At 40.6% G+C, this 16715-nt stretch overlaps 1 protein-coding gene across 1 annotated transcript in view; it reads right to left on the bottom strand.

The window, feature by feature from the left end:
• The window catches only part of SKAP1 (src kinase associated phosphoprotein 1), a 279257-nt gene extending 262987 nt beyond the window's left edge, over positions 1-16270 (bottom strand). The window contains exon 1 of the mRNA XM_043584176.1: positions 16065-16270. Coding sequence (XP_043440111.1) covers positions 16065-16110 — 46 coding nt within the window. The 5' untranslated portion in view covers positions 16111-16270. The remainder of the gene's footprint in view (positions 1-16064) is intronic.
• Between the last annotated feature and the right edge of the window lie 445 nt (positions 16271-16715).

The raw sequence follows: 16715 nt of genomic DNA, 5'->3' as shown, positions 1-16715 counted from the left end.
CTTTTCATTGCCAGTGTGGAGCCTGCTTGAGGTTCCCTCTCCCTCTTTCTCTGTCCCTCCCCTGCTCGCACTCTGTCTCTCTCTCTCTCTCAAAATAAATAAACGTAAAAAAAAAATTGTTTAAGAAGAGGGAACATAAACTGCCACCCCTTAAGTGTAGGCTTCACATACAGACTTCCTTCTAAAGAATGCAGTACTGAAAGGCAGAATAAAGAGTAACTTTACAGTAAAGAAACCAGACAAACATTGCATCAACCAGGTGATCAAGGTCAATACCAACAGTCATGAATCATCTCAATATTACATACCCTCAACATGTGATAAGAATGGCACTTTACCACTGTGATATTCCTCACCAAAATTCATAGCCCTAGTCTAGTCATGAGAAAAACATCGAATTCTAATGTAGGCACATTCTACAGTACAACTGACCAGTGCTCCTCAAAACCTTCAAGGTCATCAAAAACAAGGAAAGTTTGAGAAATTGTGACAGCCAAAAGGAATGTAAGGAAACTAAATTAAGTAAGGTATCATCAATAGGATCCTGGGACAGAAAAAAGGATACTAGGTAAAAACTAAGGGAAAGAGAATACATTATGAACTTTAGTTAATAACATATCTGTGTTGGTTCATGAACAGTAACAAATGTTATCATATTAACATTAAATGTTCATAATAAGGGAAACTGGGAAGAAGGGGAAATAGAACAGTGTACTACTGCTCCATTTTTCTGTGAATCTAAAACTGTTCTAAAAATAAGAAGTCTATTAATTTTCAAAAAGCGGTGTACAGTATAATTTTAACATTTTGAAAAAAAAAAGGAGGGAGGACTGGAGACGTACTTGTACGTCTATCTCCGTTTCACTTGGTGGTGATGTGCTGAGCTGGTTCATAGTTGTGAGCAGGGAAGGAGGCCACCTGGGCAGATAGAAAGTCAGGAATGAAGAGGAATCCTGTGAGAGAGGGGTGGTCACAGTGTATACTTTATTCCCACAGATGATAAATGTATACAGTTGGCCCTTGAACAACCTGAGTGTGAACTGACCAGTCCACTTAGAAGCAGATTTTTTTTTATAAATACAGTACAGTCTTGTAAATGTATTTTCTCTTCCTTATGATTTCTTTATAACATTTTCTTTTCTCCAGCTTACTTTATTGTTTTCTTTAATGTTTATTTATTTTTGAGAGAGAGAGAAAGAGAGAGAGAGAGAGCATGAGCAGGGGAGAGCCAGAGAAAGAGGGAGGCACAGAATCTGAAGCAGGCTCCAGGCTCTGAGCTGTCAGCACAGAGCCTGACAGGGGGCTGGAACCCATGAACCGTGAGATCATGACCTGAGCTGACATCGGACGCTTAAATGACTGAGCCACCCAGGTGCCCTGCCAGTTTATTTTTAGAATACAGTGTATGGTGCATATAACATATAAAATATGTGTCAATTGACTGTTTATGTTATTAGTAAGGCTCGGCTCAATGGTAGGCTACTAGTAGTTAACTTTTGGGGGAGTCAAAAGCTATATGAGGATTTTCAACTGTAGGGTTGGGGGGGGGAGGGGGGAGGAGGCAGCAGCCCTAACCCACACGTTCAAGGATCAACTATATAGTATTTTGTACTTCTACCCTCCTTACTGTACTCTTGTAAGTAAAGTATCCTATGTAATTGTATTTCTATATACTAAAAGTGTTAAAAGAACATCAACAGGATATAATTACCCCCCAATGATATTAAGAAAAGCTTGCCATTTTTGTTATGAGCTTACTTTTTCAAATTACTTTTTTGCAAAGCTTCCTTTCCAAATGTTAATTCACGTGCAAGTGTCATCTCCTCAGGAATAAAATAACACAAAGACAATCTCTGCTGTCTGTCTCATCTGTTTTTTAAAAATCAGATCTAAAATTACACCCACAACTTAGTAGATAAACAAGTGTATAAACAAGAAAAATATAAATAAAAGCGGGGCACCTGGGTGGCTCAGTTGGTTGAGCGGCCGACTTTAGCTCAGGCCATGATCTCATAGGGGGTTCATGAGCTCGAGCCCCACATTGGGCTCACTGCTGTCAGCACAGAGCCCACTTCGGATTCTCTGTCCCCCTCTCTCTTTGCCCTTCCCCAGCTCGCACTCTCTCTCTCAAAAATAAAGAAAACATTTGAAAGAAAAAATGAGTTAAAAGCAAGGGCTATAAGGGCTGTATGAGGGATTATATATCCAGTATTATACACACTTGCCTACTCGTTTTATGAAGCCAGCATAACCCTGACATCACAACGTGATAAAGATATTAAGGAAACAAAAATTACAGATCAATATATAATACATTTGTCTTTCAATTTAGATGATGCCACTTATAGTGATTACAACCAGAAGGTGCCTGCACAACCCTGATCAGAAACACACTCCTCACCACTGAACAGGAAAGAGATTTTAAAAGGTCTTTCAACATACCAGCTCCTATATTTAACCCAGCTCACCAAGCTAACTATAGGTTTTCTGTTAAGCAATCAACCTTTTACAAACAAGTCTTCTAACATAAACATCACATCCTGCCACAACAGGATGCCTTAGGATCCTGCAATTGCATAACCCAGTGTGGAAAACACCACTGTGTAAGAACACTCTTGAGGCACCTCTGACCCTGCAGCTCTCACTGTGTATAATACTCAATGCTACAGGCTCTGCACTTCGTTACCTTCAACTGGTAAGTGAGCAAGACGAACCACATGGTGTAAATGTCTTCACATCAAAGAGAAAAGACAAAATGAGAAACATACCATCAACAATGCCACTTTTTTTCTACACATCTTCATTCTTCAACAAATATTTGTTGAGTGCTTAATACATGCCAAGTACTGGAAAAAGTGAATTAGATCTAAACTCTATCATAAGAGTATACAGTCTAGCAGAGAATACAGACTTAAATAGGCAATTAGAATAAACTGTGATATGAGTTAATTGTGCTAATATGAAAAGGAAGGGAGGCCACAACCCCATGGTATAGGCACCTCATCTAGGGAGGGCAGTAAGTCAGGGGAGACCTCTTAGAGAACTGATCTTTTATCTGAAATTCCCAAATTAGCAGGCTAAGTATGTATGTTGTGTGTGGGAGAAGGTAGGGAGTTGGTGGAACTAGGAAAAGAATGGCACAAGCATGGGAATATCATGTACAAAGGTCCTGAGGTGACAGATCTCAGTTCAGCTGGAGAGAGTGAAAGAGTCTCAACTTAGACAGCAGAAGGTTAGAGGTGAGAGGGACAATGGTGAAAGATTACTCTGGAAGGAAGGCTTATAGTAGCATATGGTATTTCATACTAAAAGTAATATACAGTGATTTTAAGTCCCATATTTAAAAGGTAAACTCAGCTCTGGCAAAGCTGTATCTGCATTTCATAATTCATAGATGCTCTAAAACAGACTCCCTCAGCTTCTAGGCAGCTTATTTGGACATCTATTCCAGCAAGTCAGAGTAGGAAAAGAAGACAGAAGGATAAGGGAACAGAAGGTATGTGGAACACTGTAGAAGTAATATGATCATCATACCCCTGCAGGATCCAAGGCCAGCTGAAAAGATTCTTGGCAGGATGTGTCCAAGATCACTAGGTTTTGAAGACTGGTGCAAGTTTCTGACATTTTCCCAAATATCTGACCTTGTCCATTTACTCTTTCGTTTATTTTGAGGACAATGATATCTTATGGGTCACATTTACTACTAAGATACTTGGGTATTCTTTTTCCTTTTAGGATTTAAAAAAAATTATTTATTTATTTTGAGAGAGAGAGAGAGAGAGAGAGAGAGTATCGCAAACAGGCTCTGCACTGTCAGTGAGTGAGGAACCCGATATGGGGCTTGAACCCACGTACCTTGAGATCATGACCTGAGCCGAAATCAAGAGTCAGGCGCTTACCCGAATGAGCCACCTACGTGACCCTGGGTATTCTTTACATTAAATTAAATATCACAACTATTCCTTTAAATTATATATTCCTATTTTACAGAAGAAACCAGCCTGGTTGCTAATCCAGCTTCTACAAAGTCTCATTGACAGCTTCTGGTGGAAAGAAACCAAAATTTCTGATTCCCTATCACAGGTACACTGAAGATATCAGACCGTTAAGATTTCTGCAGTCACTCTTAAATGTCACACTGAAATTCAATCTGTAAAACTTCAGTGTTTGATTTTTCCTACCCCAATCAATAATGGAAGTCTTCAAGGAAATCTTGTCCATTTTCATACCAATTAAATAAAAGTATAATAGAAGGGGATAATTAATTTCAGCTTGTTTAAAACTTGTTTTAAACCTTGCATTACATTTTTATCTGGCAATTAATTGTAATCCTTAAGGCATATATTTTTTGCCTTCTGTTAAGAGGTAAACTTATTGGCAAGGCTAAAATCATACCCACCAGCTTTGTTTTGGCTTGCAGGAAGTTGTCAGCATACAACAGAGAAATTATCAGCATGTTCTGGTTGTGGTTTGCTTCAACCTGCTGATTGTTTCTGCCCCATGACCCAAGAATTGTGGTGTTTATATTTTTAATTCTCTTTCTACCTCCTGGAGGGGGGAAAATGACAATACCTGTATACTCACAGCACAGAGAGAACAAAAACCAGAACCTAAAACACAGCGAGTACTTTAGATTAAGTTTTAGCTAGTGGCCAAACTAAAATTCTAGGATTAACACATCTGCAATCTATTTGAGAGTCTAAAAATTTATCCTACAGAAATATTTTCACATGTACACAAAGATGCACAGAGATAGGCTCTCTACAGCACTGTGGAAATATTTTTAAAAATTGGGAAAAACTTAAACATCTATCAATAGAAAAACAGTTACAAATTTTGCAACACCATGCAGCAATTTATATATATGCACGGATAGACAGATTCACATGGAAAAGTATATAATACTACCCTGTCTTAAAAAATCAAGTAGTCTTATTTCTATGTTGTGTAAATATTCTATAATAAAAATATATCCATGAGAACTCTCACACACTGCTGGTAGGAGTGTAAAATAAGTATAATTGCTTTGGGAAACTGGAGTTTCTAATAAAATTAAACATATACCTACCCTATGACCCAGTAATTCTACTCCTAAATATTTATCTGAAAGAAGTGAGTGCTTATGTTCACAAAGCAAGTTATGTAAGAGTGCTCACAGCAGCTGTATTCACAATAGCCCCAAACTGAACAGCTCAATGTCCATCAGCAGAAAAATGAATAAACAAAATATGGAATATGGGATACTACTCTGCATAAAGGATAAGATAAAACTGATACACAGAACAACAGGGATAAATCACAAAAATACGATGTTGAGGACAGACACAAAAGAGATCATATTGATTCATGAAGTTCCAGAACAACTACAGTAATCCATGATGATAGAGGTCAGAATAGTGGTTACCTCTGGGGAGGGCTACTAACTGGAAAGGAAACTTTTCAGGATGATGGAAATGTTTATATCTTAATCTGGGTGGCGGTCACACAGGTGTTTACATATATTAAAGTCATCGAGTTGTAACACTTAAGATTAGTGCATTTTATGTACATAAATCATACCTTAATGAAAGAAGGAAGGGAGAAAGGGAGAGAGGGAGGAATGGATAGATGGATTGAGGGAGGAAGAGGTTCATATAAAAAGTTATCAGAAAGGAAAAATTATTTAAATTTTTTTAAATGTTTATTTGTTTTTGAGACAGAGACAGAGTGTGAGCAGGGGAGGGGCAGAGAGGGAGACACAGAATCTGAAGCAGGCTCCAGGCTCTAAGCTGTCACCACAGAGCGCGACGCAGGGCTTGAACCCACAAACCGCGAGATCATGACCTGAGCCAAAGTTGGACACTTAACCAAATGAGCTGCCCAGGAGCCCCAGAAAAATTATTTTAAAGGCAGTGTGATTTTCAGGAGGTTTATTAGACCACAGCTAAGAGATATTTTCTGCATCATCTTGAGCAAAGCAGCCAGATACATGAGGACATACTGTATGATTGAATAAGCAAAGCTGAACTTTGCTGTTAGAAATCAGAGGCGTGCTTGCCTATAGGTGTGGGTAGGTACTAAAGGACAAAGAGGGTCTCTGGAAGTTTTGGTAACGTTTTTGCCTTTGTTTTGGGATGTGTTCTTTTTGTGAAGATTCACTGAGCTGTATATTTATGATTGAGCATTTTTCTGGAAGTATATTGTACCCAATAAAAACATCACAAAATAGGGGGTCCTGGGTGGCTCAGTTGGTATAGCGTCCAACTTCTGCCCAGGTCATGATCTCAACGGTTCATGAGTTCGAGCCCTGCATTGGGCTCTGTGCTGACAGATCAGAGCCCGGAGCCTGCTTCAGATTCTGTGTCTCCCTCTCCTTCTGCCCCTCCCCTGCTCACACTCTGTCTCTCTCTCTCAAAAAGATGAATAAATATTAAAAAATAGTTTTTAATAAATAAAAAACAACACAAAATAAAACAAACAAAAAGAGGTATTTTCAGTAGCTAAATACCCCAGCATTCTCCATATATTTGAGTTATAAGGTACACTACCTTAATTAATTCCAACTCAACTACAATATTGGTTTGCATAAGTAAAAATATGTGTCACAGAACACGTTTTAGCAAAGCTCCTACTATGTGAATAAACACCTTATTTCCTTGTATCATACTAACATTAGAATGTCAACAATGTTAGGAGGAGACCCTAGATGAGAATTTAAGTAACCCATAAATGATTTTATCAAACCCATCAGCTTTCAGTAAAGCTCGCTCTCTGGATGTTAAGACCACTTTGTTCCTGAGCCCACATCTGTCCTATCTTCCATGTAAAAGCTGGATAGTAAAATTAAGCAGTGGAACTCAAAGACTCCAAACCTGAAAAGCCATCTGTTAGAATCATCTAACCTATAATGCAGCACTGACAAACCGGAAAAGCAAGCAATGAACTTGGAAACACAGGGGAAATAAATATGAATAAATGTAGCAGAAATTATAGGATTTCTGTAGGGTGTAATGGCTTATGATGTGAAAAAATGAGATCTATGATAGTTATGTCAATATGTTAAGATTCTCAGATGATGGTAAAACTTGAAACTTATCTTATTTTTCCAATATTTAAAGTGACTGAAAATTGTTTAAGTATTACAAGTATATAATGAGGAAAAAATGTTATTATCTTAATTGGTGGCACCAAAATTCCTCTTAGAGAGACAACTGTCACCGTTTGGAAAAGTAACTTGTTTCTCTGTGTGGGTGTTGGCGGGGGGGGGGGGGGGGGGAGCCTAAAAAATTCAACAGACAGCTAAACTATCTTTTCAGTTGGCCAGGGAAATAGAGTTGTTGTTGTTGTCTTTTTCTTTTTTCTTTTTGGTTTTGTTCCAGATAGGATAAAGGGAGAAAGTGCCTATGAGAAAGCATAGGCTGAGAACTACATCAGGTGAAGAGTCAGAGGGCACTCTCTGATGACTGGGGTGGCAAAGATTTAGGAATAGGGATGCTTAATATTCAAATTGAAATAATTTGCATTACTGCTATGTAAACCCCTCATCCCTCCTCCTGTTCCCCCTAAAATTCCAGTGATGTCTTCTACAATTGCAGGGGCTTCACATGAGTAGGCTTTTGTGGAAACTGAGGAAAAGGGTCTATCTAGGCCAGGGTTTCTCAATCTTGCACTACTGACATTTGGGGTTGTATGATTCTTTGCTTGTGGGGGCTGTCCTATGCATTGTAGGAAGTTTAGCATCAGGCCTGGTCTGTACCCACTAGATTCCATAGCACCTCCCCAGTTGCAACAACAAAAAACGTGTCCATGTGTTGCCAAAAGTCCCCTGAGAAACAAAATCATCCGATTTGGGAACCAAAAGTTTACGCCTACGTGACTCAGGGCAGCTAAGAGCCTGGAAGGAAAAGTACCCTGAGAATGCATGCTCCTTGAGAATTATTAGGATTTTGAGGAGACGTCTGGGCTTCCACAGGGAATAGATCATGCCTAGAGTTCAAAAGGTCGGGGCAGCCCACCCAACACCTAGGGTATACCCACAATGAAGCTCAAATATTTCTACCTATTAAAAAAATGTTTTTTTAAAAAACAAAAAGGAAGAAGAGGAAGAGTAAACCTTTCTTTTTTTTCTACTGAGAAGTAATGCAAAAGTACTATTTTACAAACACAAACACACACACACACAGCATTCTACAACAAGGTAAGGAGCCCATATTTTCCCTAAGTTAACAATGAAGCTAGTATCTCTCCTTCTTCCATAAATATTCGCATAGAATGATCACTGGACTCTAATCTAAGGAAGGATAGAAATGGAGGAGACTCGGAAAGAACCCCTACAAACTTCCCGTAATTTAGAGAGGCAAGGGTGAATCACTGACATAGGTAAAAGGCCACACCTCAGAGCTTTCCTATAAAGAGGCAAAAGCAAACAAAACAAAACAAACTAAACCAAAAAAATCAATAAGACTTTCTCTAAGAAAATAATTTTTTAAAAATTTACCAAATATTTATATGATGTTTAGTCCATGCCAGACACTATTGTAAGTTCTTTTCAAATATTCATCCCTTTTTTCCCCATGTAAATTCTATGAGATAGGTACTATTATGATTCCCATTTTACAGATGAGCAAACTGAGACCCAAAGTCAACCAGGTAGTAAGAAAGTGGCAGAGTCAGGATTTGAATTTAGGCAAACTAAACACACACACACACACACACACACACACACACACACACACAACCATACAGGACCTGTGAGAAAACACTCAAATTCAAAGAGAAAAGATCATCTTGAAAAACTAGAAAAAAATGCCTTCCTCTGAAGTAGATTTATTATTTAAAAAAAAAATTTAATGTGTCTTTATTTTTGAGAGATATAGAGAGACAGAGCATGATCAGAGAAGGGGCAGAGAGAGAGGGAGACACAGAATCAGAAGCAGGCTCCAGGCTCTGAGCTGTCAGCACAGAGCCTGACATGGTGTTCAAACTCATAGACTGTGAGATCATGACTTGAGCCAAAGTTGGATGCTTAACTGACTGAGTCACCCAGGGGCCCCAAGTAGATTTATTATTAAAGAACAGATGTATAGAAAATTTCTAATTTGTATTCTCAAAAACATACAAAAACTCAGATCTATAAGCCAGAGCTTTGCAGATGTAATGACAAGGAAACAATGAGTGATAAGGAAAAAATACATGGAATTTTTTTTTTAATTGAATGCTGAATTTAAAATCATGATGAAGTCAGTGACAGATAGAACAATAAAAAAGGTGAATTGGAGACAGTAGTTTAAGGTTTAATATATATCTTAACGTATACTCCAATGTGACAAAATAAAGCAAATGGAGCAGAAGTAGTGATAATAGAAAACTTCCCCAAGTTAAAGACCTGAGTCTAGGGGCGCCTGGGTGGTGCAGTCGGTTAAGCGTCTGACTTCAGCCAGGTCACGATCTCGCGGTCCGTGAGTTCGAGCCCCGCGTCACGCTCTGGGCTGATGGCTCGGAGCCTGGAGCCTGTTTCCGATTCTGTGTCTCCCTCTCTCTCTGCCCCTCCCCCGTTCATGCTCTGTCTTTCTCTGTCCCAAAAATAAATAAAAAACGTTGAAACAAAATTAAAAAAAAAAAAAGACCTGAGTCTACAGGTCAAAATGGTTCATTACAAACTGAGAAAAGTTATTTTAAAAATCTAAAACTTTGACACTATCTAGTGACATTTCTGAGAGCAAAGAAAAACATCCTATAAACATCTAGGCAGAGGGTGGGAGAAATGGGCTACAAAAGAAATACATCAGGCTGGCATCAGACTTCTCCTCCACAAAACTGAAGGCCAGAAGATAATGGGATACTTCTAGAGAGTGAATTAGTAGGAAGGGGAAGAAATGGGCAGAGTGCAAGTCTAGAACTTTCTGTACACACGTAAGTTTAAAATTTTTTTAATGTTTTTTTTTTAATGTTTATTTATTTTTGAAGAAGAGAGACAGAATGCAAGCGAGGGAGGGGCAGAGACAGAGGAAGACACAGAATTCGAGGCAGGCTCCAGGCTCTGAGCTGTCAGCACAAAGCCTGACGTGGGGCTCCGACTCACAAACCACGAGATCATGACCTGAGCCGAAGTCGGATGCTTAACCGACTGAGCCACCCAGGCGCCCCTACACACCTAAGTTTATATGAAACTAGACAGACACATTCTTGGACATGCAAGGGGATAAGGAAGTGTAGTATCAAAGAACCCTTCCTGAGGGGTGCCTGGGTGGCTCAGTCGGCTCAGTCTGACCTCGGCTCAGATTGTGATCTCACTGCTCACGGGTCCAAGCCCCACATCGGGCTCTGTGCTGACAGCTCAGAGCCTGGAGCCTACCTCAAATTCTGTGTCTCCCTCTGTCTCTGCCCCTCCGTCACTTGCATTCTGTCTCTCTTCCTCTTCAAAAAAAATAAACATTAAAAAAAGATTTTTTTTTAAAGGAACCCTTCTTGAGAAATTCACCCAGTATTATATTCTAGATCATCATCTACTAGGGCCTTATGCACTGTCCAATCCAGGAGCCAGCATGGCTACTGAGCAGCTGAAATGTAGCTAGCGCAATTGAGGAACCGAAATTTTTAATTTAATTTAAACGTAAATAGCCACCTATGGCTAGTGGCCACCATATTAGCCCAGTCTAAATATCTAAGAGAGATAAAATTAAAAGTTCAAGAATGAAAAAACCATGGTACAAAAAATAAACAATGAGCAAATCAAAGGGAAAAAACAGTATTATATCTATGGTTTAAAAATATTATGCAAATGTCAGAAAATAATTATTGTAATATACATAATAAAATATTAACAATTCTGAGTCTAAAATCTCAGATTATATCAGGAATTTCACATTTCACCTGAGAGGAAAGAGCCAAAAGAAAAGATTCATTCTTAGTGTTGCTAAATCAAAGGGACATGGTGCTTTTTTTTAAGCCATAAGAGAAAAAATATCAGTGGAATAACACCTGAATATATAACTTCTAGATCACTGGCAAGAAAAAAATAATTTTAATGCTCTGAGAAAATTCTCAAGAGACCTTAGGAATTGAAAGACTGTAAGTGGAAAGATCACTATATAAAACTATCCACACACTATGTCCCAACTTTTAAAGTACATACATACAATAAAAGCTGACAGAAATACATGGAACTTTAACAATTGTTGACCATGGGTGACTGTGTATCATTGTGTGTGTTCTAAATTTTCTACAATGAGCATTATTACCTTTATAATCAGAGAAAATTTTAACGTGGAAAAAGAAGAATGGTTAGATCTCACCTGCCGGTAGTCTCTCCTATCTAGAAGACAACCCGGTATCACAAATTAAGCAAAAAAGACTCTTGAGCAGCCAAATGCATGTCACAAGGTCTACACCTAAAGATTTGGGTACTGTGTTCACCTAAAGAGCCCTTCATACCTTCTTTTACACATCTCAATCCCAACAAGCTTGATTCCCTCATATTCCAGTAGCAGTATGGCTCCAGACACACTGAGAGCAATGTAAAGTGATAGACCCGACCTTGCAGTAGGAAAAGAGTGACAAAAATAAAAATAGAAAACAGATGTTGACCTTCACAAGGCAGTCCGGGGGCAATTGGGACAAAAACAGCCCTAAACAACTCAATATGTTTCCACAAAGTTTGATAACCTATATTCACTATAACAACTCTTGAGTTACAGATTGGCTAGTTGAGGAAGTGAGAAAGTGAGGAAGTGAGAAAAATTCCAAATACATTTTAGAAAAAGATTAATCACAAATTTTATGATAAAAAGTTAGAGTGCTTCATTAAAGAGAATCAAACTACCAAGAGTAACTCACTCTTACCAGTTCCACAGAGTTGGAATTTTACTGAACTGAAAAGAATTTTAGGGTTGGTTGCATCGACCAAAACAAATCTGGAGAACAATCTAGAAGGAAATGATTAATTACTATTTCTTTCCAAGGAAGTTTAAAAATTAGTAACCATAGGCATATCAGAATTAGTGCTCATTCACACAGCAGTTGCTACTAAATGCAGCTGGGATGTGGATGTTGTTTTGGCTTTACTCCACATTCCCAGCACGATCTAGGTACCTTGTAGGTAGTTGGCACCTATTAGCTCTTAGGGTAAAATCAGTAGGTCCCATTCCATCACACATGGCACATTTTGAACTGAAGAAATAAATATATATTCAACCTCCTTCATACTTGCCTCTTGTGCTTCTTACTTCAAAAGCAGGGATAGAAAGACAAGGAAGAAACTGATTATGGTTATATCTATGGAGCAAAGATTATGCAAACTGCCAGCACACCATTGTTTTTGTTTTCAGTATGGTTATCACAAAACAAAAACAAAAAGATAGCTTCTACATCTCAAGCCTGATTATTTGAAAACAGACCTGAATATTTCCTCCTCTTTCAATAAGGCAGTAAACAAACACTTTTCATTTGACTTATCTGTAAGGTACTTATTTGCTGATATGGACTAGTTACAATTTCTATAAGAGAGCTTGACAGAGTCTGAGGAGGCTATTTCCTGAGTTACTCTAAAAGTACTCTCGCTGCTTTAACATTTGCCAAAACTCCAAGAAAGCATTAAAAAAAAAAAAAATCCCCACCCTCCTCACACCCCCAGAGCTAACAAGAGAAAAACATAATCATAACCTCAGTTAATGGTCCTTTAGCACTCTGACCACTCTGACATCTGCAAGCTTCTTTTTGTCTTTTGTTTGTCCCTTTTTCTTTTAAAGAATGCTACTGGGGCACCTGGGTGGCTCAGTCGGTTGAGCTTCCACCTTTGGCTCAGGTCATGATCTCACGGTTCATGAGTTTGAGCCCTGCGTCGGGCTTTGTGCTGACAGCTCGGAGCCTGGAGCCTGCTTCAGATTCTGTGTCTCCCTCTCTCTCTGACCCTCCCCCGTTCATGCTCTGTCTGTCTCTGTCTCAAAAATAAATAAACATTAAAAAAAAAATTAAAGAACGCTACTGATTGTTTATCTGATTAACAAAAGTTAATACATGGTCATTGTCACAATTCCAACAACATGAAGGTGTATGAAATAAAAGTAATGATCTCTGTCTCCCCCACCTTCTTATTCCCCTCCCAAAGAAACCAATGCTAACAGGTAGGTGTATATTCTTACTTCTTCCTAGGCTTACAAAATAGTACATAATATATGGGAGGGAGGGCATGGTTCACCTTTTTGTTCTCAAACAAAAACAGATCATATACGTTATTGTGCGCCTTGCTTTTAGTCTTAAACCTATGGACATTTTCCAAGCCAATATATACAGATACAGTACATTCTTTTTAATGGCTGCAAAATATTCCATAAAATGGATAATTCATTCATACCATCGCCCCACCTTTCCCAACTCATGGACATTCGAGATGGATCCTTGTACGCATACCTCCTGTCCTTTAATTTCAGTAATACAGATTCCCAGAAGTTGAGTTTTTGGGTCAAATGAAACATTTCCAAATGTTTAAAATTTTATCCTTAAACAAAATTAATTGTAGACCTTCAGCATTTCTGTTCCCTTCTTCCTTATGCAAAATTTTGGCATAAACCTTTCATAATGCTTTGCATATTTTATTTTTAAAAGCACACACATTATGTCAAAAAATGCCCCTGTCATTTATGCTCGTGTGGTTATAAATAAATAAATGCTTAAGTTATGGCTGTGATGGCCAGCATTAAATCACCGTGCAAATGCTTATGCATTGGTTTATGAAAGTAGTAATTCATTGTGGAAGCCCCACCACCACAGCCATGTGGCAGCACTAAAGTGGCAGCTCTCTCACCCTGTGACTCTCCCCACTGAGTGACAATATAGAGATCAGGACCTACATATTTTCTAATTGTCAACAGTTAACCTTAAAAAGTGTGTGTGGGAGGGGCCAGAGAAGGGGGGAGACAAGTACACAGTAACAGACGATAAATTGATAGCCATTATGGGTTTCTAATATCCACAAATTATTTGTAGTACAATGAATAATTCTACTGGTCTACACCAGAGACTGTATTCCATAAAAACAAAATCTAAAAAAATAAATAAATAAATAAATAAATAAATCTATAACCAATATGTTGCTATGATTCCATGAACCTTTCAAAAACATAGTCTTCAAACATTTTTCAATAGAATTATTGGTTGGTTGGAATCCCACTTTTATCTTTTTTCCCCTCTAGTTCAGATTCAGATTCCAATTGCAAACTTAAAAAAAAAAAGGCCTTAAAGAAATACATTAACCAACGAATCTCCTTAAAATTTAATCTCAGACTCCTCTGTATATTCTAAAGATGCAAGCACCAACAGACATTGTTAAGACACAGCAAGTTTGATACAGAAGTATGTGACATGCAATTAATCTCCATTCATACCCTGCTCTACTTGTCAGCAAACAAAGGTTCTGCTTTAGAAGGAGATCTGAAGACTTCAATTAAAAACAGTCAGCTAACAAGAAAATAATCTAAGCTAAAGGAAGGTGGCAGGTGCAGAAATGAGTTGTTTACCAAAGTGTCAGTTTTGAACAATAAAGAACTGCACATCAAAAATGTTGAAGGAGTGAATTTCACTGCAAGCCTCTGAAAATAAAAAGGAATTTTCTACTAAGGCTGCACACAGAACGGAAGTATAGTTTAATGAGCTTGTAAAATAGGTTTTCTCTCATCAAATGACAGATACCAATAAAAAGAATCACTTTATATTTTTTAATGCAAGGGCAGAATTAAACTTTTCGCCACAGTTGCTTGTCTCCCAGGAACCACACTCACAGCCTTTCTTTATACTTAACATCGAATATTCAACCAACAACAGAGGGAAAGGCTGGATTGCTTCTTCTCAGACACCCAGATGATGCTATTTTAGCCTATAAATACTTTTTTACTCTGAAAGTTCAGATTTACTCAGGTCATAAGTAAAGTGGATTTTGGAAGCTTCACCTTAAAAGAAATACCTAGTTGACAGCTTTTACATAGAAGCAATCCAGAATGGAAACAGTGCTACAAACAGAGACCAAAAGGACTGCCAAATATTTGATTAGGAGGCATTTATACCAAGATAACAAGGTAATGGAGATATAAAACCAATTAAATTGAGAGAAACTGGAAAAAAAAAAAAATACTCCTTGCCAAAAGTCTGACCTGCCCAAAGCAGGCCATCTGTTAAATATGTGTCAAAAATGTCACTCGGATGCCAAAAGGCTTAATTCCGAGTAGTTTCCTCCTGGGGCCCTTATGCAAGCACAGATTCCAGGCCTCTGTCCTTCCAGGAAGGTCAGTTACAGGGAAGCAAGTTTCTTGCACGAGAAAAAGTGTGAATGGAGCAGGTGATATTTCGAGTGTTAAGAAGGATGTGTCGAGTGTTGCTGAGTATGACCTTAACTCTTAAAAGGACTGCTTAGGAACGATAGTTTGAAGGTACACACCCTAGGATGGGGCATTTCTAGAAAAGTCAGAAATGTAATACTGCGTGTCAGCCTGCCCTGGGTGGGCAGCAAGACCCCCCCTCCCCCCCCCCCCCCAGAAGTCTGCAGGCTGGCAGAGGGAGGCTCGGGCTTTGGGCGCCAGCAAAACTCCCATTAAGCCCCAGGCCTTGGCCGACAGCATCCCACGAGCCCCTCGCACCCCCCTGAGAGCCTCGGGGGAGCTCTGAGCAGGAGGGTGAGGGACTTCAGGGCTGGGGAGGGAGGAAGAAGGCAAAGCCCCACAGGCGCGGTGGTGGGGGCTGTCCCCAGGAGACCGGGAACGTGAGGAGCGCCCCTGAGAACCTGGCTGGAAGGTGGTTCGGAAGCCTGGGAGGTTACGTGGAGGAGTGGAGACGCCTCGAGGAAAAAGAAAATGTGGAACTGAGCGGGGCGAATGGGACCCTGAGCGGGCAGAATGAAAATGTGGCTCTGCAGAGTTGAGGGTTCTAGAAGCCCTGAGGCTCTAGAAGGTGGAGGGTGATGGAGCTGCAAAGAGAGACCGGCCTTGGGAGCCTCTGGCGTCCCGGGTGGGGGCCTCCAGCTCCGCACCAGAGGGACTCCCCCGGGGGGGGGGGGGGCGGACGGCGGGAGGGGGCCTGGGGCTGGGCCAGGGCGTTACCTTCCATGAGCCAACGGATCTCCTCGGGGAGGGCGACGGCCTGCATTTGGCCGGGCGGTGAGGAGGCCGGAGTGTGAGGCGGGAGAGGGGCCGTGAAGGCCTGGTGCCAAGGCGGGCGGGCTGGCGGGCGGCGGTCGCCCGGCGGAGGCACCTGTACCTCTGTCTCTGCCGCCGCCTCCCGGCCTGGCCGCAGGGCGGGGCCGCGGGCCCGGGGCGCGCTCAGGAAGTGGCGCGCGCGGCGGGCGGGGGGCGCGCCCCGGGCGGTGGGGGCGGGGGGGGGGGGCGGACACCTGTGCGCGGGTGCACGCGCCACTCCCGGGGCGCCCCAGGTGGAAGACCTGGGGGCGGGGGTGCCGCCGCACAGGCAAAGCCCCACCAGCACAAAAGACTCAACCCAAAGGAACCTGGTCTCCTGGGAGACTTTCTATCCTCAGCCCTGGACAGTTGACCTCAAGGGACAGGCTTAAAAGCCACGGTGGTGCCCGAAACGGGGCGCGGAGAGGCAGAATCCCAGGAGAGCCGTCCCCTCCCAGCCCAGCAGCAGCAAGCAATTCCCGATCCAGCTCGCACTTCCACGCCCAGGAAACCAGGGCAGAACGTTCACTATCTCAGGCAAACCGGATGTCTAAAGGGAATGGCCGTAGGTCCCAA

The sequence above is a fragment of the Prionailurus bengalensis genome, chromosome E1, assembly GCF_016509475.1.
Source record: "Prionailurus bengalensis isolate Pbe53 chromosome E1, Fcat_Pben_1.1_paternal_pri, whole genome shotgun sequence".
Taxonomy (NCBI): domain Eukaryota; kingdom Metazoa; phylum Chordata; class Mammalia; order Carnivora; family Felidae; genus Prionailurus; species Prionailurus bengalensis.
The sequence above is the reverse complement of the archived record's forward strand: the minus strand, read 5'-3'. Positions and strand labels throughout refer to the sequence as shown.